The sequence below is a fragment of the Heterodontus francisci genome, chromosome 20, assembly GCF_036365525.1.
Source record: "Heterodontus francisci isolate sHetFra1 chromosome 20, sHetFra1.hap1, whole genome shotgun sequence".
In the NCBI taxonomy this organism is placed as follows: Eukaryota; Metazoa; Chordata; class Chondrichthyes; order Heterodontiformes; family Heterodontidae; genus Heterodontus; species Heterodontus francisci.
This window is the reverse complement of record NC_090390.1, coordinates 38,384,076-38,406,114: the sequence shown is the minus strand read 5'-3', so window position 1 is coordinate 38,406,114 and position 22,039 is coordinate 38,384,076. Positions and strand designations below refer to the sequence as shown.

At 43.4% G+C, this 22,039-nt stretch overlaps 1 protein-coding gene and 1 long non-coding RNA gene across 4 annotated transcripts in view; one reads left to right on the top strand and one right to left on the bottom strand.

Annotated features, from left to right (window-relative positions):
- Positions 1–13,517, bottom strand: part of LOC137380585 (uncharacterized) — a 50,237-nt gene extending 36,720 nt beyond the window's left edge. The window contains exon 1 of the long non-coding RNA XR_010977052.1: positions 12,637–13,517. This is a non-coding gene — a long non-coding RNA (uncharacterized lncRNA). The remainder of the gene's footprint in view (positions 1–12,636) is intronic.
- Positions 12,888–22,039, top strand: part of LOC137380584 (exocyst complex component 6-like) — a 275,778-nt gene continuing 266,626 nt past the window's right edge. For 2 of the 3 annotated variants that reach the window (XM_068052625.1, XM_068052624.1), the window contains exon 1: positions 12,889–13,175. In XM_068052625.1, coding sequence (XP_067908726.1) covers positions 13,078–13,175 — 98 coding nt within the window. In that variant the 5' untranslated portion in view covers positions 12,889–13,077. Of the gene's footprint in view, positions 13,176–22,039 lie in introns of all 3 variants that reach the window. The other variant, XM_068052626.1, reaches the window with a different exon arrangement.

Genomic DNA, 22,039 nt, shown 5'->3' with positions numbered 1-22,039 from the left:
GAAGGGCACACCACTGACTTGATTGGGATTGGGACCTGGAAATGGTCCTGATGCCTGAGAATTTTGTAAGTACTGAAGATTCTGGTCCAAATTTCACAGGTTTGAACCAGACTCTTCCTATGTCATTAGTCTCAAACTTTGAAAACTGGACACATTCATCCTGCTAAACTTTAGTTGATCAGTTTGGATTTCAGACTTCTTTATTTTTAGTGGGGACATTTTGCATTTTATATATTAAACATTTTGCAATTTCCTTTTTGCTTCCCTGATGCTGCCTTTTTGCCCTGTCATTACCTCTGCTGTGTGGGGTACACTTGCATTTGAAGTGGCAAATAGCTGCAGCAATGCAAGCAAAGAAGAGGGTTAGGAGAATGGGACTCACTGAGTCAATTCCCAAACTGGCATGTTCTGGATGAGGCAGACTACTTCACGATAGGACACCCTTTACAGGTGAAAGGACATCTCAGACACTGGGCTGGATTTTGTTCCCAGCCCTATGTTGGGATCCATGGTGAGGGGGGGTTGGGGGGAGCCGGAGAATCAGAGCGGCAGCGGCTGCCGTGGAACCCGATGCCAGGATGGCTGGGCCCGATCTTCCTGGTGGCGGGGAAGGTCTGTGGCAGCCCCTCCATCGCTTTGCAATGGGACCCGAGTTAGCATATTTAAATTACATATTTGCATGAATACTTTCCCGTCCAGGGAAAGCTGGCGCCACCAAGGTGGGGAAGGGGTGAACTCTGCACTCCGATGGGTAGGGAGAGAAGGGGTGAACTCTGATGAGTGTGGGGGGAAGGGGTGAGACTTATCTTAGTGGCCTCCACTTTGCAAGACAGGTTGTCACAGAGATGTAGCATCTGCTGCACAATAACCTGCTGACAAAACATAGATTAGATCAGTTGTTTCTAGAGATGGTAAACGCCATCACAACATGAAGCATTCATGCTAAAAAGCCTGTAAAGCCAACCTGGAGATATCTGCCACAACAGGCAGTTTACAATGCATAAAAATCCAGAAAGTGATATACACTATGAGCTGTTCTGGTACCTCTGCGATCAATTACCTTTCCCTGTTGAAGGCTTTCTCAAGATAAGCCCAATGAGCTGGGTCTGTATACATAAGAGAAATATTGACATAGGGGTGATTAGATTGTGACTTATAAAATAATGAAGGAACTAGACTGTGTTTATATAGACCAATTATTTTAACAGTATAGGTAGGTTGAAGAGGACCAGGGTTCATAGTCATACAGCACCAAAGCAGGCCCTTTGGCCCACTGAGTCTGTTCCAACCATCAACCACCCATTTATACTAATCCTACATTAATCCCATTTTCTCTCTCACATCCCCACCTTCCCTTAATTCTCCTACCACCTACCTACACTAGGATCAATTTTTTTTTACAATGGCCAATTTGCCTATCAACCCACAAGTCTTTGGCATGTGGGAGGAAACTAGAGCACCTGGAGGAAACCTACATGTTCACAGGGAGAACTTGCAAACTCAGCACAGGCAGTACCCAGACCTGAACCTGGGTAACAAGAGCTGTGAGACTGCAGTGCTAACCACTGCGCCACTGTGTTATGAGATTTTTCAGGGCAGAATTAAGATGGATATTGGGTGATCTACTTTTTCTAGAGAATAATGGACCTGTGGAACAGGTTGCTAGCTTGTGTGGTGAACACTAATTCACTGTATTCCTTCAAGCGGGAGCTAGACCTATTTCTGGCTGAGGTGGAGATCATAATGCACAAGAGACAGGTATTGTGTAACTTAAATCAGGGCCAGTGCAATCTCCTGAGGTGGGGGGGGGGGGAGGGTTTGCAGGGGACAAGCAGGCGGTGTGGGGGGGGGGGGCAGGTCAAAGAAAGATTTTCCTGCTTTTTCCCCTAATTAGCCTGGGTTTTTAAATCTATTTTATGCTTCTCCATGGTGATTACACGGCTTTAAGTGAATGGTGAGTGTATGTATTGTGATGCATATCACAACTATGTAACGACAGGCTGGATTGATCCGTAGGCCTTTTCCTGACCGTCATTTTATTATATTCGTATGATTGGGACATGTCGTCGGGACTCAGCAGAAGTCACACCAGCTCTCAGATGACAAGTGTTCTGCTTAGGACTTGCAAGGGCATAAGGGCAGAATTCCCAGGGTCACCAAATAACTCCCACAGATGTTCCCCCTGCCTCCCCCCACTTTACATGGGAGGGGGTTGAGCAGAAGATCCACCCATTGTTTCTCACTTCCCCACTGGAAAATAGCAGGACAAAAATCATAGGTGCAATCTGGTTCTTCTCCATTTTCTGGTTCCTAATTGGGGTATACCCCAGGGTCCATAGCTTGGTACTTTCAGCAGGTGGCAGCATTCCCTGCATTGCATGCGGCAGTCCACAGTGCCTGAATTTTTAGAACAAGAGACACTGGGAGATTGAATATTAGAAGAACAAGACTCACCTAAGTACCCATGGCTGCTGACTCCACTGAAAAAACCCTTCACATCAGAGAGAAGCCCAGAGCTGGAAGCTTGAACATCAAATTTCCAAATCTACCACCCCTACTGACAAGAAACATGTGCAGTCCAGCTTTCCATTATGGGCTGTGAGCTAAAGAGCAATAGTATCTTCTACAATCTGTGGAAATTTAGATTTGTGTTATGTTTGATTAACCCCACAAGAAATGTGTGACAAAGTGAGGAGTACACTCAACTTTTTCTTCCACCTAATATCAGCAAACTCTTTTCTCATTTGCATCCATGTATGAATGACCTGAGTTGCTGCATTGACGTCATAATCAATATCCCTCCATGCAATTTGAACATGTGCTTTTACTGGAGTGTGACCTTATTCCCAAATAGGAAAACACTCCTGCAAGGGGTCTTTTGCAGTAGGACCTCCAGCTCTTCAGCAATAAAGACAGCTATGTTGTTCACATGTCTCTTCTGTACTTTTGTAAATAATTAGTCTGCTTTGCTGCCACGACCACCACAATATACCCTGTAATGACATTTTGCTGCCCATTAAGAGCTGCAATCCATCAAAGTGATTGGAAAAGCATTGGACATAACTACTGTATGAAAAAGACCAAAAAATTATAATTTACATGCAAATAACCTTGTATATTGAAGTCCATAATTACAGTGCACTTACTCGAGAAGGCCATAGACCACCTAACGATCAGTAGGGCACCTGACAAGGATGGAATCTCAGCTGAACTGCTCAAGCATGGAAAGTCCCATCTATTGCCGCACCTTTATGATCTTCTCCTTCTCTGCTGGAAAGTAGGTTCTGTTCCACAGGAGATGCGTGACGTCAAAATCATCACACAATACAAAAACAAAGGCAACAGAGGAAACTGCAACATCTACAGGGGCATCTCACTCCTTAGGGTCTTGGGGAAGGCCTTTGCTAAAAGACTCCATTTACTTGCAGACTGAGTGTACCCGGATGCACAGTGCTGTTTCCATGCCAGCAGATCTACTGTGGACATGATCTTCTCCATACGCCAGCTACAAGAGAAGTGTAGGGAACAGAGTATACCCCTTTACCTTACTTTTGTAGATCTCACTAAGGCATTTGACACTGTCAGCAGAACAGGGCTCTACAAGATTTTGGGAAAAATTGGCTGTCCACCGAAGTGCCTCAGTCTCATTCGCTCTTTCCATAACAACATGCACTGCACTGTACAGTTTGATGGCTGCACTTCGGACAGTTTCAGAGTGAAGAACAGAGTGAAACAAGGTTGTGTCCTCTCCCCCACTCTGTTTGGCATCTTCTTCTCCATGCTCCTGACCTTTGCCTTCCCTGCAGATATGGAAGGAGTCTACTTGCACACCAGGTCAGACGGCAAGCTGTACAATCTATCAAGGCTGTAAGTAAAGACAAAAACATATGGCACCCTGATCAGAGAACTCCTCTATGCTGATGATGCTGCGCTAGTCACTACACGGAAACTCAGCTACAAAGACTCATGGACTGATTCTCCCGTGCCTGTAACTTGTTCTCCTTGACTATAAGCATCAAGAAAACTGCAGTCACAGGACAAGGTGTTGCATCTCCGCCCCTGATCACACCAAATAACACCGGTTAGCAAATTCTGCTATCTTGGGTCCACGGTTACAGATAACCTGTCATCCCTTGATGCAGAACTCAATATGTGCATAGGGAAAGCAGCTAACACCTTTGGCTGACTTGTGAAACAGGCATGGGATAACACCAAGCCGACCCTTAGGACCAAGCTGATGGTTTAGAAAGCCTCTGTTCTCAGCGCCTTGCTGTGTGATTGTGAAACATGGGCAACTTACAGCTACCTGGAAAAGAAGCTCAATAATTTCCATCTTCGCTGTCTGCAGGGCATTATGGGTATATCCTGGCAAGACAAAATTACAAATATGGCAGTCCTCTCAGGGGCAGAGCTCCCAAGTGTGTTGGCACTAATCAAATGGAGGTGGCTTCGGCAGATCAGACACTGGACGGAAGTTGGTCGCATACCCAAGGACCTTCTGTATGGTGAGGTAACCAGGGCCAGATGACCAGTGGGGCACCCAAAGCTCTGCTTCAAGGCTGCTTTTGAGTATGACATGAAGGCCCTAAATGTTGACTATCACACCTGGGAGTCATGAGCTGGTGAAAGAGGGAAATGGCAACACATCCTGTGGACTGGTGTGCACTCCCACGATGACCAGTTGCTCCAGCAGCTTGGCAACAGGTGCCAATGTCAAAAACAACAACTTACAGCGCCACTTGGCAGCTTCACATGGGGCAGTTGTGAAAGAACCTGCCTATCAAGGATTGGCCTTCATAGCCATCAGTAAAGGTGCATCAAGAGAAGACACCCACCTATACATTAGGGGCATTTAAGCGACTCTTGGATAGGTACATGGATGATAGTAGAATGAAGGGTAGGTAGTTAGTTTGATCTTAGAGTAGGTTAAAGGTTCGGCACAACATCGTGGGCCGAAGGGCCTGTACTGTGCTGTACTGTTCTATGTTCTATGTTAAATGGATTGTTTGCTGTGTGTCCATCATCTTCCATAAATGGAAGGATGCTAACCAACTTTTACGCCTCTCTTTCAAAATGTAATCTGCAGCTACCCACCGTACATGTGCATAATTATAACAGTTTGTACATTGTCTTTTTTTTATCTCTCCAGATTACTTGTCATCTTCTAGCCCCACTCCACATATTAAAGCAAACATTATCATTTTGAAGGGCAGCGAGAGGCACCAGGCAGCCAGGAATCTGCCAGTGATCAGGAATCATTATTAACAGTCATGCAGAAGAATCCCAACCAGAGAAGAGAGTCCACATTCTTGTTGAACGGCAGGAAGACCCATCACCCAGATTTTATGTTTTAAAATTAACTGATACATTCCCAAGAAACTAAACAGAATAATTTCCCCTAAAGAACACCGCTTAGGCAATAGTAAATGATACAATCAAATTTCCTGTGAGAATTAATCCCCTCAATTACTTAACAAAAGTAACAAAAAGTTTATTTACTGTTGTATCAAAAATATGCTGACATTTTGGTGATGTGATGACCTGGGATAATAGCTCCCAAATTGCAACATCTACCTGGTAACACTGGCTGCAATTATACTGGATTGCTATTTTGAAATCAGGTGGTTTATAATGTACAAAAATAGCCAGGAAGACTCTAAGTACAAGTTGAGAATTGCACTCTGCCCAATAGGAAAAGGCACTGCCGATATATGCTTACATATACCTGGAGTCCTGCTCACCCAGCAGCTATTATTAATAGAAAAGAGGAAGTGATGATGGAAATACTCACCTGAGTTGAATGTTTCCAGCATTTTTTGTTTTAGTTTTAGATTTCCAGTAACTGTGGTATTTTACTTTTTCAGCTATTTTGTACTGTTAGGAGATTGCAGGCAGGGGATTCTTTTGGTAACTTTAAAAACTAAGTTTATAAAGTACCTAGAAAGCATATTTTAAACCTGACCACATCAGATTAGGGTTATATTCTACAGTGCCATGCTCATAGAGGAAGGTTTCATATCATCTAGTTCTAGTGCATTCAGAGTCAGTTCAAGACCTGACTCTAGAGTTTTACTCCACATTTCCGCTGATATGTGCCCAAACTTCTTTGTATCAACACAAAATGGTAGTATAACTGCAATCATTGAGGAATAGGTTCTCTATATAATGTCAGGAAAAATTGGGTAGAAGATAAACAATTTACATCATTAACAATATGGCTCAGTGATAGCGCTCTTAACTTGGACTCAGAAGGTTAGGGGTTCAAGCCCACCTTCAGAGACTTAGCCCAAAATGCAAGCTGACACTCAAGTGCAGTACTGAAGAGTGCTGTACTGTCGGAGATGCTATCTTTAGAATGAAATGTTCAACCAAGGCCCCACCACAACGCTGGAAGATCTCCGAGGCCAATATTTATCCCTGAACAAGCATCACTCAAACAGATTATATTGTCATTATTACATTGTTGTTTGTGGGACCTTGCTGTTCAAATTGGTTGTTGTGGTTCCTACATTACAAGCCTGACTACATTGTAAAAGCACTTAATTGGCCGTGACGTATTGGGACGTCCTGAGGCGCTAAATGAATAGAAGTCTTTCTTTCACTTTAACACATAGCCCACAAATAATGTGTGTCACATTTCTAACGCCGTCTTGCACGCTCCAGTATACAGACTGGCGTACCCAAAGGCATTTAAGTCCAAAGGTCGGTTTAGGAAACGTGATCGTGATTCATATTATGAACAACTGGGTCGTCTCCATTAGGGTTTGAGGGATAAGTCGCTTGCTGCCTTAAATATCAGGAAGTATTTTCCCAGAGAAATTGTCTCTTAATTGTTATATTGGACTGTTATGACGACATTAGGGATCCCTGTATCGTACTTTATTGGACACTTTGCTATTCCATAAAACGATTAACATAGGATGGTTTTTCAAATGCTTTGGAAAGAAAGTGTAAGCTATCACGTCGGTGCTATAAAAGGTTAATCAGATGGGACTGTGAAATGTGATAGTCTTTAAATAGCCATGTGTTATAAATAAGTCGTCTCCAGCCACCCCTCACTGATATGATGGTAGACTGCGGTCAGAACTACGAGTCGCGTGACTCTTTTTGAATAAAATCGTAAAGATTACATTTAGACTGACAATTCTGGAATCACGAGCTTACTGTCCGGCATTTTCTTTTTGCCACTATTTCTGTTGAGTCTTGAGAAAATTCCACTTCAATAACCCGGGAGCTAAGGTATTTAAGCGATGGCCCAGGGAAACAAACCAGTTATCTCAAACTCTTCTAAGGAGGAAAATTGGGAAAACCAAATTTATGAAAGTGTTTTTTCTGAGATCGAAACACTGGAATTACCACTTGGTACAAGTTTACGGTAGGTGATGTGATTTTCTACTGTCCTATATTATTTGGTATGTTTAAAGTTTTCAAAAGATTGCAAAATATTTGTCAATGATTTCTCCGTTTACATCTCCAACTGGTACTTTGACTTGCATTCTACATGCTCCAATGTGGATTTAAATCGGAGTGATTAATTGTGGAAAAAGCAACTCCAGTTGTCTAATTTAGCAGTCACTTGAGTGCAAAATTAGGTCTAAGTTGGTGAGTGCTGCTAGTACAATCCAGGAAAGTACTATAGTCTATAAACCGTATTGTAATAAAAATCATAGTTTCATAAAGCAATCTTTAAATGGATAATTGTTTTAAGAATACATAGTTGGCTAATAGTGGTTTGGGAAGTTAATATTGTTACAATCAGGTGAGAAGGCGTCGAAAGGCTCCCCTCTTGTCCCGAAGAAGGGTCACTGACCCGAAACGTTAACTCTGCTTCTTTTTCCACAGATGCTGCCAGACCTGCTGAGTGGTTCCAGCATTTCTTGTTTTTGTTGCCCCTCTTGTCCCTTTCCTTGTTTGACCACAACAGGGTTTATTTCTTTTAAACAATGGATATACTTACCAATTCAATGAGGATTTAACCCTTTTATGTGCTATGATTGTAAAAGAACCAATTGGACAAGTTTTCTTGAGTTTAAACAAGAAAGGGGTTAGTTTATTGTACTTAAAACCAAAACCCAATCTAAGTAAAAATAATAAACTATGCTCCAACTTTCTCTCATACCTGAGAATCTCACACAAAGTAGCTTACTGAGTGAAGAATAGGTTGGTTGGATTAGAGTCCAGAACAAATAAAAGAATATACAGTCTGTGGAGTCTGGTAAATTAGTTGTCTTCCAGCTGAATGCTTGGTCCTGAAGTTTCTGGTTCAGGGTTTCTTGGAGACAGTGATGTAGATGGTTTTCTCCCACTGTCTGTCTGCAGCAATGATAGACTTGGATGTTTTGCAGCCTGCAGGCAGAATTTGAACTTGCAGAATTGCCTTGAGAGAGACCCCCACTTGGGTCCTGTATTAGTCAAAACAGGTGCTTGTCTGCTGTAGCAAAAAGAAACTGCAAGTTTTCACACATGGACAGACTGTCATATGATTGTCCAGTGTATTCTCTTTTGCATTTTAATTAGATCATGCCTAAATTCCAATCTGAGTCCCATTGTTTCAGTGTTTACCCTTTGAGGTTCATCTCCACCAGTGTTAATGTTCCAAGATGGCTTTGAATATCTTGTTCATGGAGGTAAAGCAGGTACCTCATTCAAAATTCGCAAGCCATAGTTCTGGTGGGAGATTAACCTGACCAGAAACATGAAGTGATTCATTTTGGTAGGAAGAACATGGAGAGACAACATAAAATAAAGTGTACAATTCAAAAGGGGGTGCAGGAGCAGAAGGACCTGGGTGTCTATGTGCATAAGTCATTGAAGGTGGGAGGACAGGTTGAGAGAGCAGTTAAGAAAGCATACAGTATCTTGGGCTAGAACATAGCTACCTGAGCTGAGCCTGACGACATGTATTGGGTTTGGGTTGGGTCGCTCTTCTGGGTCTGGTGCTCAGGTGAGGCCGGGTTGGACACTACGGCAGTGCTGCCTTTTGGTCAGGGAGGGAAAGAAGAGCAAGAGTCATTAATTTCCAGTAGTCGAGTTGGGTGCGGGAAAAACCGAAGGACTCTGGCCTGGTTTGGGTTAGATGTGGTTGGGTCAGGCCCGAGTCGTGTTTCAATTGTATACCCGAGCAGGCCTTTATCATGGGCTTTATTAACAGGGGCATAGAGTACAAGAGCAAGGAAGTTATGTTGAACTTGTATAAGACACTAGTTTGGCCTCAGCTGGAATATTGTGTCCAGTTCTGGGTGCCATACTTGAGGAAACACGTGAGGGCATTGGAGAGAGTACAAGAAAGATTCATGAGTGGTTCCAGGGATGAGAAATTTCAGTTAGGAAGATAGATTGGAGAAGTTAGGATTGTTTTCCTTGGAGAAGAGAAGGTTGAGAGGTGATTTGATAGAGGTATTCAAAATCATGAGGGGTCTGGACAGAGTAGATGGAAACTGTTCCCACTCGTGTGAGGATCGAGAATAAGAGGGCACAGATTTAAAGTATTTGGTAAAAGATGCAAAAGTGACGTGAGGGAAAAACTTTTTCACGCAGCGAGTGGTTAAGGTCTTGGAATACGCTGCCTGAGAATGTGGTGGAGGCAGGTTCAACTGAAACATTCAAAAGGGAATTAGACAGTTTTATGAAAAGGAAGAATGTGCATGGTTACAGGGAGAAAGCAGGGGAATGGAACTGAGGGAATTGCTCTTCCAGAGAGCCAATGTGGACGTATTGGGCCAAATGGCGACCTCCTGCACTGTAATGATTCTGTGATTCATTCATTTTCTCCACCTCAATACCTTGCTATGAGGTATTTTGATGCAAACTGCAGTGGTCATTTTAGCTGCTTACTTTTTAAAGTTTAATTCAGGTTTCCAACTGATTTAAAAAAAAAATCATTTGGTAAGGTATGTGCTCATGATGATATCCACTATCAAAGTTTTCCCAAGGTTGCTTGGACTATAGAGATTATCGCTGGGAATCCCAATATCTCGAGAACACCTGTCATTCTGAAAATCTCTTTTTCCCCCACCCCAACTCCATTTTTCTCCTGTTCTGCAAGTCTTGATTTTAAAATTTTCATCTCTGTTTTCAAATCCCTCCATGGCCTTGCCCCTCCCTGTCTCTGCAATCTTCGGCCCCTACAATCCTCCTCTAAATTCTGGTCTCTTGCACATCCCTGAATTTAATCACTCCACCATTGGTGGCTGTGCCTTCAGTTGCCAAGGTCCCCAAGCTTTGGAGCACCCTCCCTATGCTTCTCCACCTCACTTTCCTCCTTTTAAGACACTACTTAAAACCTACCTATTTGGCCATCTGACCTAACATCTCCTTTTGTGGCTTGGTGTCATACTTGGTTTTATAATGCTTCTGTAAAGAGCCTTGGGATATTCTATTATGTTAAGGACACTATATAAATACAAGTTGTTGTCAGCTGACAGTGACTTATGAAACATGTAGTATTCTGTGTTGAGAAGTATTCTAATGGCTGTGTTTGCTGGCAATGCAACCACTAGGTGGCACAGTATTGGTACATGTGCAACTGCAGCCTCAACCACTGTGACATCACAGTCTGTTGCCGGCAATAAAGAGGGCGCTGCTCAATTTGTCACAAAAAACAAATTAAACCCAAATCCCCTCAATGGTTTCAATTTCCACCTCCATCTCACCCTGAACAGTACCCTGCTCATTCCTGCCATAGTGCTTCAATTCGCTCCTGTCTGCTCTCTGCTCACTTGCCACTGCCTCACCTCAGCCGCTTGCTCCCACGCTTGCCACTTTCCCCACTTTGGCTGCTCGCTCCCCACCTTGCCATTTCGGCTGCTCGCTCCAGGCCTCGCTGCTTCCTCCCTCTTGACCACTCGCTCCCACGTCGCCGCATCGTTCCTCGGCCGCTCGCTCGTTGCCTTGCTACTTTCTTAGCTCATACCCTGCAACACCCTTCCCCCCCCCCCCCCACCCCCAACACAACCGCTTTGGGTGGCGCAATCAGATGGAGGGGTGGGGGGGAAGTGGCGAGGGCAGGAATGAGTAGCTGAGGAGGGGAAATGAGCGGTCGAGGGAGGAAGCGGTGGGGCGGGATGGAGCAGCAAGTAGTCAAGAGCGGGGAATTGAAAGTGGGGAATGGAGGTGGCTATTGAGGTGTGAGGACAGCATAGTGTGGTGATGTCAATGCATACATGCGTGTCCTTTCATACCAGCAAGCTGGTTCTGATGACGTGCTCGCTGTTATCAGGAGTCACTCCATATTCTAATATTTTAAATCTTTCACTCAAATTAGTATGTATAACATCAAGTAACAAAGTATGACATTAGTTTTGTTTGCGACTTCAGCTTAATTTCTTTGTCCACGTGAAAACTTAGATTGAATTTGTGCAGATTCAATCTTCGTGCAGTTTAACAGCCATCCCGAATTTAATTAAACTTTTTCCAATGCGTATCGGATTTCAACCTAACTTACAGCAGTGAAAGGATAGCGTGCTTTCACGTTGCAGCACTCATTCCCCAAGCTGCTTCTGTTATTTAGCTGGGACTTTTAGGTGTGTTTCCTAACACAAATTGCAATATTACTAGGAAATCTGCTTTGCTGGCTTTGTCAAAGAGGAAAAAAATCATTTCTTTAGTGAAACCAGAGTGTTCTCAAACAGCGTTTTTGTTAGGCAATAGGAAATGTATTAACATGGATCTAATGTACTGTCTTCACTGTTCCCTCCTATGAAGAAATACCTGACATCTGATTGAGAGTTTTTCGATAACTAAGACCAGAAGTTACCATATGCTGAAATGAAGGAATTATCCCACGCATCACTTCACTTATATACCCTTGTTCATGTGTCTTTATACGACTCTTCTAGGGAAGTGGTCGAAACATTTATAACTGTCATTTTGCACTCTGTCCTTGATTGGGGCGGCTGTCAAACTTTTCTATTGGGGGAGCTCCACAGCCGTAGATCAACTCGGTTTAGAACCTGCTATCCTCTTTTTGGTATTGTTTGTTTGACAAAAGACTTACTTAAACCTGCATGACAATTCATAAAATCATCTCTTCTATTATGTTGCCTGGAATGGAGAATAAGTCTTACGAGGAAAGGCTGAACATTCTAGGCCTCTTCTCATTAGAAAGGAGAAGGATGAGGGGTGACATGATAGAGGTTTATAAGATGATCAGGGGAATAGATAGGGTAGACAGTCAGAAACTTTTTCCCCGGGTGGAGCAAAGCGTTACAAGGGGTCATAAATTTAAGGTGAAGGGTGGGAGATATAAGGGGGATGTCAGGGGAAGGTTCTTTACCCAGAGAGTGGTCGAGGCATGGAATGCCTTGCCCGGGGAAGTTGTTGAGTCAGAAACTTTAGGGACTTTCAAAAGGCTTTTGGATAGGTATATGGATAAAGGAGAATGATGGGGTATAGATTAAATTGTCCTTGACAGAGGACAAAGGATCGGCACAACATTGTGGGCCGAAGGGCCTGTTCTGTGCTGTATGTTCTATGTTCTATGTATATCTGTGCTGTAATCCAAATTCAATAAGTTTATCCCCCTAATGAAGTGGGATTTGTGTAAGAGGGCTGTGACGATGCATTATTTCTGTTTTAGAGCCGCCAGAATTCAAGACAATAAACCCCTTTACTATTTTATTTACATACTTCACTCACCTGATTTAACCATGAAGTTCAAGGTGTTGGATTATGTCTGACGAACAATCCCAAAAGAACTTTAACTTGCTTTCTGTTTCTGTTTCTTTTGTTTCTAGTTGTTCACGATTAACATTTCTTGCAAACCAGTAAGCGTTGAAATGATGTATAAATATGCTGTCTATAAATTCTATAATTCTTCTTCTGGAGCAGCTTCAGGTAAAGTTAAGCGTGCGCGCGACCGCCCGCGCATTAGCGGGAGCGCGCGGACAGGTTGCTGTCGGGGACGCGCAGCCGAGATGGGCAGGAAAGTGAAAGCGGCGGCGAAATAAAAGCGGGCCTGTGAGTGGCGGCTTCCCGCTCACATTAAACCAGCTGGCCGGTGCGGCCGGCCTATGAGCCGCTAACTGCAGCTGACGCTGACCCTAGACAGCCGGAGCTGTGGCTCCGCCGGCCCGCAAGATGGCAGATGCCGAGGCTCTGGAGACGGCCACGGAACACGAGCGGATTCTGCAGGAGATCGAAAGCACGGACGCGGCCTGCGTGGGTCCGACGCTCCGGTAAGCGGCACTGATTCTGTATGGCCGGCCACCCGGTACTGCCAGGCCTAGGTCCGGCCCCGCCCGTCGCCTTCTCACACCCCTCGTATCAGTGGCCGTTCGGCCCGTTTCCTTGGTGCGGTGCGGAGCGGGTTCCCGGCTCCCTCTTTGTTCTGGACACTGTCACTGACTTTGGGCTCAATTTTCAAAGGTTCTGTGTTTGAAGGACATCCGGCAGCCACTCCTACGCCTGTGACTATATGTAAACATTGAGCTGCAGAGAGTCTGTGGGCAGCGCCAGCTCACCCCAAATCCACTCCCAGGGTCATAGAGCGGCCCACTCGGGGGTGACACTTCCCTGTGGTGGGCCTGTGCATCATTTTTCTGATGGTTTGGGTTTGGAGTCACTAAGACTGTGAACAGCTTACCACCCACACCCAGGGTTTTAGGGTGACACTACAGTGGCACATTGTGCAGAACCCACTTACCATGCATCCCAGGGTTTTAGGGTGACACTGTTCTACAGAGGGACTGTATATCACATACCTGGCATGATTATATTTGTTTTTTTATTTCCAAAATATACTTTATTCATAAAAATCTGTAAAAATTACGTTGCCAAACAGTTTCCAAACAGCACCAAAAAACACAAACATTGCAAGGGAGATCAGTTTCCTTCAATACTGTCATGAGTTTCTTCCCAACCCTTCCGTTTCACAATTGTCATGTAAAACTGTAATTGACATTTACAGCAATTGAGAATATTAGCGATACAGCTCGAGGGGTTTCCCATGGATCCAGCCCCTCAGTCCAGCTTGGTGGGGGAACCTTACACTGTGCTCTTTCCCCATTGAGCCTTTGCTGCGGCTGCCCCAAGCTTTAGTGCGTCCCTCAGCACGTAGTCCTGGACCTTGGAATGTGCCAATCTGCAACATTCGGTGGTGGACAACTCTTTGCGCTGGAAGACCAGCAAGTTTCGGGCAGACCAAAGGGCGTCTTTCACCGAATTGATAGTCCTCCAGCAGCAGTTGATGTTTGTCTCGGTGTGCGTCCCTGGGAACAGCCCATAGAGCACAGACTCCTGTGTTACAGAGCTGCTTGGGATGAACCTTGACAAAAACCACTGCATCTCTTTCCACACCTGCTTTGCAAAGGCACATTCCAGGAGGAGGTGGGCGACCGTCTCTTCCCCACCACAGCCAACGCGGGGGCACTGTGCGGAGGGGGCGAGACTTCAGGTGTGCATGAAGGATCTGACTGGGAGGGCCCTTCTCACCACCAGCCAAGCTACGTCTTGGTGCTTGTTTGAAAGTTCTGGTGATGAGGCATTCCGCCAAATGACTTTGACGGTCTGCTCGGGGAACCATCCGTCAGGATCCACCGTCTCCTTTTCCCGCATGATTATATTTGTTAGTGTGTTTGGGGTATAGTATTGTGTGTGTAAGTGCTACCTTGTGCTGTTTACATCCTTGCTGAGTACTGCAGAAGACAATCCCTTTTTGTTGGCACGACCAGGTTATAGAATGCTTCACTCAGTTGCTACAGACTTCAATACAAGTAAATTATGGAGGTTTGATGACCAACAGTTCATTACTGTAAAAATATTTAGTTGCTTTGATATTGTCTTGTAATATTTTGTAATCAGCATTTTGAGCAATGTGCATTCAAATTTGGTTGGTGCTGTCTGAGATGCTTCAACAGCTCGTGGTCTTTCAACCAACAATTTCTGTCGTTGGGACAATGGAAAACAAATGATAATGGAAAAGCAAAATTCTTTGGATGCTGGAAATACTCAGGTCAGGCAACATCTGTGGAGAGACAGAGTTAATGTTTTAAGTTGATGACCTTTTCATAGAATAAATGATAACTGTTCTCAGTTTGCCAGTTAGTTTTATTTCCAAAGCTGCAAAAGTTGAGAAAATTGACAATGCTTCATTCTTTAGCTGTGTGTCTTCCACAAACAAAATCTGTTCCTCATTTTTTTAAAAGAAATTCACAGGATGTTTACAATATCAATGTTGCTGTTTATAAACAAAATTTTATCGTCACCAGGTTTCAGTCTTGCTTGACGATGAAATTTGTCATCCACGCTACACTGAAGATCAAAGAGGAGGAAATGATCAGCTAAACAGGAACTGTCTAAAAGCCATAATCATAGCTATTGGCCCAGAATTTACTGTAAAAATGACAGTGAGGCTAACAGCATTCACTGTCATTTATGTGCAAATCGGACAGCAAATTCTGGCGAGTGCACGTGTGCAGTTAAATGCAAAAATTTGGAAGTTGCTGTTTTGAAGTGTACTGTCCCTCACTCAGCTTTGCAAATGTGGCATCTTGTCATCTGACTCGCCATTCAAAAACATTGAAAGCTGTGAAGTGCCTGTACATGGATGGTCCCTATTGACTGAACTCGCCATAAAATTGGGGCTTTTCCATTCTAGTCTGAGCATCCTTTTTAAGAACATAAGTCTTAATCACTGCCAGGCAACCCTCTGACACTGAAAATTTACTCTTACGTGCAAAATCTCATTCCTTCAGCTTTTAATTGGACATTTGAACATTAAAAAAAAATCTTTCCTTCTGTCTTCTCTCAATTCAATCTTCTGTTTCCTGTACCTGATTTAACACACAATAGTGAATTCACACTTTCATTTCCTGGTTCAGACTCTGCGCTGCTCATAAACAATCCTTTAATTTGATTGATTCAAGAGATACACTGTTGCTTACCCTGTTCACACAGGTCCCAGATGCCTTATAGAGGATACTGCAGTTTGAATCTGCTAACTTCCATGGAAAGTATATGGGCAGGCGTCATTTGTTTGCCGCTCACAGTAATTTTGGCCCAGTGTAATCTTGTGGTGCTTTCTGTGGATAAACAAAGCTGATAAATGCGTACACTGTCTTTGTGCCTTACTCTTTCCCAGACCTATGTTAAGTGCTTTAGTGCCCATCGCTGGGTCCTGCTGGACTTCATCCTAGGGTCTTAAGTGGTTAGTGAGATTGTTGATGCGTTAGTTTTAATTTTCCAAAATTCCCTAGATTCGGGGAAGGTTCCATTAGATTGGAAAATAGCGAATGTAGCTCTTTTATTCAAAAAGGGAGGGAGACAGAAAGCAGGAAACTACAGGCCAGTTAGCTTAACATCTGCCATATGGAAAATTTTAGTTATTAACGACGTTATAGCAGGGCACTTAGAAAAATTCAAGGTAATCAGACAGAGTCAACGTGGTTTTGTGAAAGGGAAATCATATTTAACCAATTTATTGGAGTTCTTTGAGGGAGTTACATGTGCTGTGGATAAAGGGGAACCAATGGATGTACTCTTAGATTTCCAGAAAGCATTTGATAAGCTACCACATCAAAGGTTATTGCAGAAAATAAAAGCACCTGCTCTAGAGGGATAATGTAATGGCATGGATAGAAGATTGGCTAGCTAACAGGAAACGGAGAAGACATAAATGGGTCACTTTCTGGTTGGCAAGATGTAACGAGTGGTGTGCCATGGGTTAGTGCTGGGGCCTCCACCTTTTACAATTTATATAAATTATTTGGATGAAGGGACTGAAGGTATGGTTGCTAAATTTGCTGATGACGCCAAGATAGGTAGGAGAGTAAGCTGTGAAGTGGACATAAGGAGTCTGCAAAGGGATATATAAAAGCAAAATACTGCGGATGCTGGAAATCTGAAACAAAAACAAGAAATGCTGGAATCACTCAGCAGGTCTGGCAGCATCTGTGGAAAGAGAAGCAGAGTTAACGTTTCGGGTCAGTGACCCTTCTTCGGAGTAAGAGGTGACTTGATTGAAACATATAAGATCCTGAGGGGTCTTGACTGGGTGGATGTGGAAAGGACGTTTCCTTTTGTAGGAGAATCTAGAACTAGAAGGTTCCGAAGAAGGGTGCTTCTCTTTCCACAGATGCTGCCAGACCTGCTGAGTGATTCCAGCATTTCTTGCAAAGGGATATAGATGGGTTAAATGACGGGGCAAAGATCTGGCAAATGGAGTATAATGTGGGAAAATATGAAATTGCCCATTTTGACAGAAAGAATGAAGAAGAAACATCTTATCTAAATGGTGAGAGCATGCAGAGGGATCTGGGTGTCCTAGTGCATGAATTGCAAACGTTTAGTATGCAGGTACAACACGTAATTAGGGAAGCTAATAGAATGTTATCGTTCATTGCGAGAGGAATTGAATACAAAAGTAGGGAAGTTATCCTTCAGCTATACAGGGCATTGGTGATACCATATCTGGAGTACTGTGTACAGTATTGGTCTTCTTATCTAAGGAAGGATGTAAATGCATTGGTAGCATTTCAGAGAAGGTTTACTAGACTAATACCTGGAATGGGTGGGTTGTCTTATGAGGGAAGATTGGACAGGCTAGGCTTGTATCCGCTAGAGTTTAGAAGAGTAAGAGGTGACTTGATTGAAACATATAAGATCCTGAGGGGTCTTGACTGGGTGGATGTGGAAAGGACGTTTCCTTTTGTAGGAGAATCTAGAACTAGAAGGTCACTTTTTAAAAAAAAAAAAAGGGGTCACCCATTTAAGACAGATGAGGAGAGAGTTTCTCTGAGCATTATGAATCTTTGAAATTCTCTCTTTTCCTCAAAAGGCGGTGGAAGCAGCCTTTGAATATTTTTAAGGCAGGGGTAGATTCTTGATCAGCAAGTGGGTGAAAGGTTATTGGGGCTAGGCGGGAATGTGGAGTTGAGGTTACAAACAGATCAGCCATGATCTTGAATGGTGGAGCAGGCTTGAGGGGCTGACTGGCCTACTCCTGCTCCTAATTCGTACATATCTATGTTGGTATGTATCCCTCCTGGCTACTGAAGCCTGGTCTCAATTTTTTCTAGATTGTACCACTCCCTTCCAGCTATGTCCAAAGCGCTCCATCTCCACTTCCTTCCTCGCTGTGATGCCTCATTTTAGCTCTGCTTCCTCCCTTGCAGTCTTCAGAATAACCCTGTTGCTAATGGCTCCAAGCAGAATCTGAAGCACTGCTTCTGCTTTTTCCAAAATTCGAAGTGGAGAAGTGGCAGCATCTCGGGTAGCTGGTGTACAACACCATCATGCCATAAAATAAAAGCACAATACTGCGGATGCTGGAAATCTGAAATAAAAACAAGAAATGGTGGAACCACTCAGCAGGTCTGGCAGCATCTGTGGAACACAGCATCTGTACAACACCATCATGCCATGATCTGAGTCAAATGCAAATATTGTCAACACTATTCTAATCTGCTAACAAAGACTTTGCCCACATTCTAATTTCCCATTCCAGCCTCGGGCTCTTCAATGCTCCCTTCTGTTCTCGCTTCATGTCATGGACCCTCGTTCTGCAACCTTGAGGTGGCTTATTGGTAGCATACTTGTCAGGTCATGTACTCAAGTGGAGCCTGAACACAATCTAGGCTGTTGCTACAGCATACTAAAAGTAATGCTTGGTAATCATAGGTGTTATCTTTCAGATGAGACATACTGAGATCCTGTCTGCGCCCTCAGACATCCTGTGGCACTTTTCAAAGAAGACCATGGGTGTTCTCCTGATGTCCTGGCCAACATTTATCCCTCAAACCAACATCAAAAAACTATTAAGTCTTTTTAAAAAAAAATCTCATTGCTGTTTATAGGACCTTGATGCACAAACTGTCTGAGTTTGTGTGCATTACAACACTGATTTTGCTTCAGAAGTACATGATGGGCTGTGAAGTACTTAGGACCTCCTGAGATCATGAAAGGTGCTTGCATAAATGCAAGTTCTACTTCCTGCTTGCGTAGGGCCACAGTTGTATTAGTGTTCCCCAGATGCACCTGCCAGTGATGTGACTTTGGATTCGCTGTGTCAGTGGAAAGACTTTCTGGCCTCTGATTCAAGCCTGTAGTTCCAGATCAGCCACTCTTGCCATTGCAGACCTTGGCACACCCAACACTCTCCCATCCTAAACCTCAGCTCCCCATTTTACTTACACCCAGTGTTATCTAGAACTAAGGGTTGCTATTTTTAAAAATAAGGGGTCGTCCATTGAAGACCGAGATGAGGCGAAACTCTTTCTCTGAGGGTCGTGAGTCTTTGGAATGCTCTTCCTCAAAAGGCGGCAGAGTCAGTCTTAAAAATATTTAAAAGCAGAGGTAGATAAATTCTTGGATGAACAAGGAGGTGAAAGGTTATCCGGGGTAGGTGGAATGGGGAGTTGAGGTTACAAACAGATCAGCCATGATCTTACTGAATGGCGGAACAGGCTCGACGGGCCGAGTGGCCTACTCATGCTCCTCGTTCGTATGTTACAGCACCTGTTGGACGGCGTGTCCCCACCACTAGTGACTCTAGTTTTGCTTTCATCTTGTTACATGTTCTAGGCTTATTTTGAAAGAGTTGCAGATTAATGTAAATGAGCATGAATGAGATGCATGCAGACACAGCAGAGGAAACAGATGGAAGGATAGACTTGCCCAAGTGAGAGAAAAAGACAAAACCGACAGATAAATTACAACAGGGAAAACTGAACACTTTTTTTATACAGAAAAATAGGCCAAAAAACTTGAAAATGTGCTACAGAAGAAACATAACAGTAAAATTAATCAACTAATATGAACATTTACTAGGGCTATAGTGCTAAAAGAAGTGTGGAAAGTAAACATTTATAATGACTCCACAGACTGCACCAGGCACAACAATTTTTTTTATTCACTTGTGGGATATGGACATTGCTGGCCAGGCCAGCATTTATGCCCATTCTTAATTTCCCTTGAGAAAATGATGGTGGGCTGCCTACTTGAAGTGCTGAAGTCCATGTGGTGTAGGTACACCCAGAGTGCTGTTAGACAGGGAGTTCCAGGATCTTTGACCTAGTGACAGAGAAGGAGCGGCAATGAAGTTGTGTGACTTGGAGGGAAACTTGCAGGTGGTCCCATGCATCTGCTTGCTGTTCTAGGTGGTAGAAGTTGTGGGTTTGGAAGGTGCTGACGAAGAACCCTTGGCGAGTTGCTGTAGTGCATTTTATGGTTTGTGTACACTGCTGCCAGTGGTGGAGGGAGTGATTATTTAAGGTGGTGAATGGGGTGCCGATCAAGGAGGCTGCTTTGTCCTGGATGGTGTTGAGCTTCTTGTTGGAGCTGCACTCATCGAGGCAAGTGGAGAGTATTCCATCACAGTCTTAACTTGTGCCTTGTAGATGGTTGACAGGCATAAGGGAGTCAGGAAATAAGTTACTCATCACAGAATTCCCAGCCTCTGACCTGCCACAGTTTTTATATGGCGGTTAAGTTTCTGGTCAACATTAATCCCCAGGATGTTGGTGGGGCATTCAGTGATGGTAATGCCATTGAAAGTCAAGGGAAAATAGTTAGATTCTCTTGTTGGAGATGATCATTGCCTGGCATATGTGGTGCAAATGTTACTTTCCACTTTTCAGCCTAAGCCTGAATATTGTTCAGATTGAAACGTGCTCAGTGCCTTGGGAACAAATAAAATAGTGCCATAGCATTTTTTAAAACTTAAATCGTAGTCTTCAAAAAAAAAACTGGTACTGCAGTTCTAAAAATTTGTGTTGTATGCTTGTGTATTAAACACTTATGCAATGAATTTCCATTTTTGAAGCTTAAAGTTCTGTACTAACTGGGATTTTTCCATTTTTTACGGAATCGCAAAGTATCTTTGGCAACCATGGCCCCTACCTCAGCATCCGTCTGGATGGAGCGCAGAAACGAGCTTGGAGGCCTTGTGTAGTTGGTAGCCTCTAAGTCAGTTAGAAAGAAACCTTTTTAGAAAATGAAAAAAAATCAAATTGTGGGCTTGGGGACTATTCATGCAATAACAAATTAAATTTTTTTTAGATGTAGCTGAGCTGGAGGGCAGCATAACCTGAGCAGAAAATCTAGGTCCTTTTTTAATTTCAGTCAAGGACCAGTTAGATTGCTGTTTCAGGTTTTGTTAAAAATTATGTACCTTGTATTTCAATAATAGCTCCGAAATGGATATAAATGTATCTTGCATTACTTGTGAGCTTTTTGTAGAAATACACCTTTTGTAAATTAATCATGTCTCAGCCAGTAGTTTATGAAATTGACAAATCCTTTTACAGGATACATATAGGGTTGGATTTTTTAGTCTGAGCCACTAGCTGTTGCACTTGCCCATAGACTTTTTGTGGACCTTTTGCTCTGGGGATTCCTGTTGTCTAACAAAATAGACAAGGACCCTGCTACAGAGCACCTAGAACCTGTGTGAACATGGCAAGCAACTGTGTATCTCCTCAACCAATCAAATTGAGCCCTTAATGAACAGTGCAGAGCCTGAACCAGTTAGAGTATTTAATGAAATGCCAAATCAGGTTTAGAAAGCAAAAAAAGAGAGGGAACGCAAGGTTTGGATTGAGATAGCTAAGAGGCAGAAAAAAACCCAACAGTAATTAAAGGCTGAAGGAATGAGACTTCAGTCTTGTTAGAGATTGTTTGGCAGTCATTCAGACTTTTCCATGCTTTGGAAAGGGTACTTGTACCGGAATGAACAAGCCCCAACTTATTCTAGCGAGTTTAGTCCGCATATAATCACCAAAGTACAGGAAATTTACGCTATTCAATGTATTTAATGACATTTTTCTTGGAGAAATACTATTGCTGCGCAGCTTCAGGAGGAGCTGGGCACCTTGGATGGCAAACCCTGACTTGCATATTTAATTGTGCATATTGGGTTTGTAGAAATTGCTGTCTGATTAACATGTTGATAACGGTCAGCGCTGGTAGCCTCATCACAAAATTAGGACTGGAGTCTGCGGTTTCCTTTCCTAATTCGCAATAACTTTGGAACAAAAGTTAATCCTCGTCACCGACTCCTTTTTCCATGTGATTTACACCACAGCACAATAGGCAATATCACTGG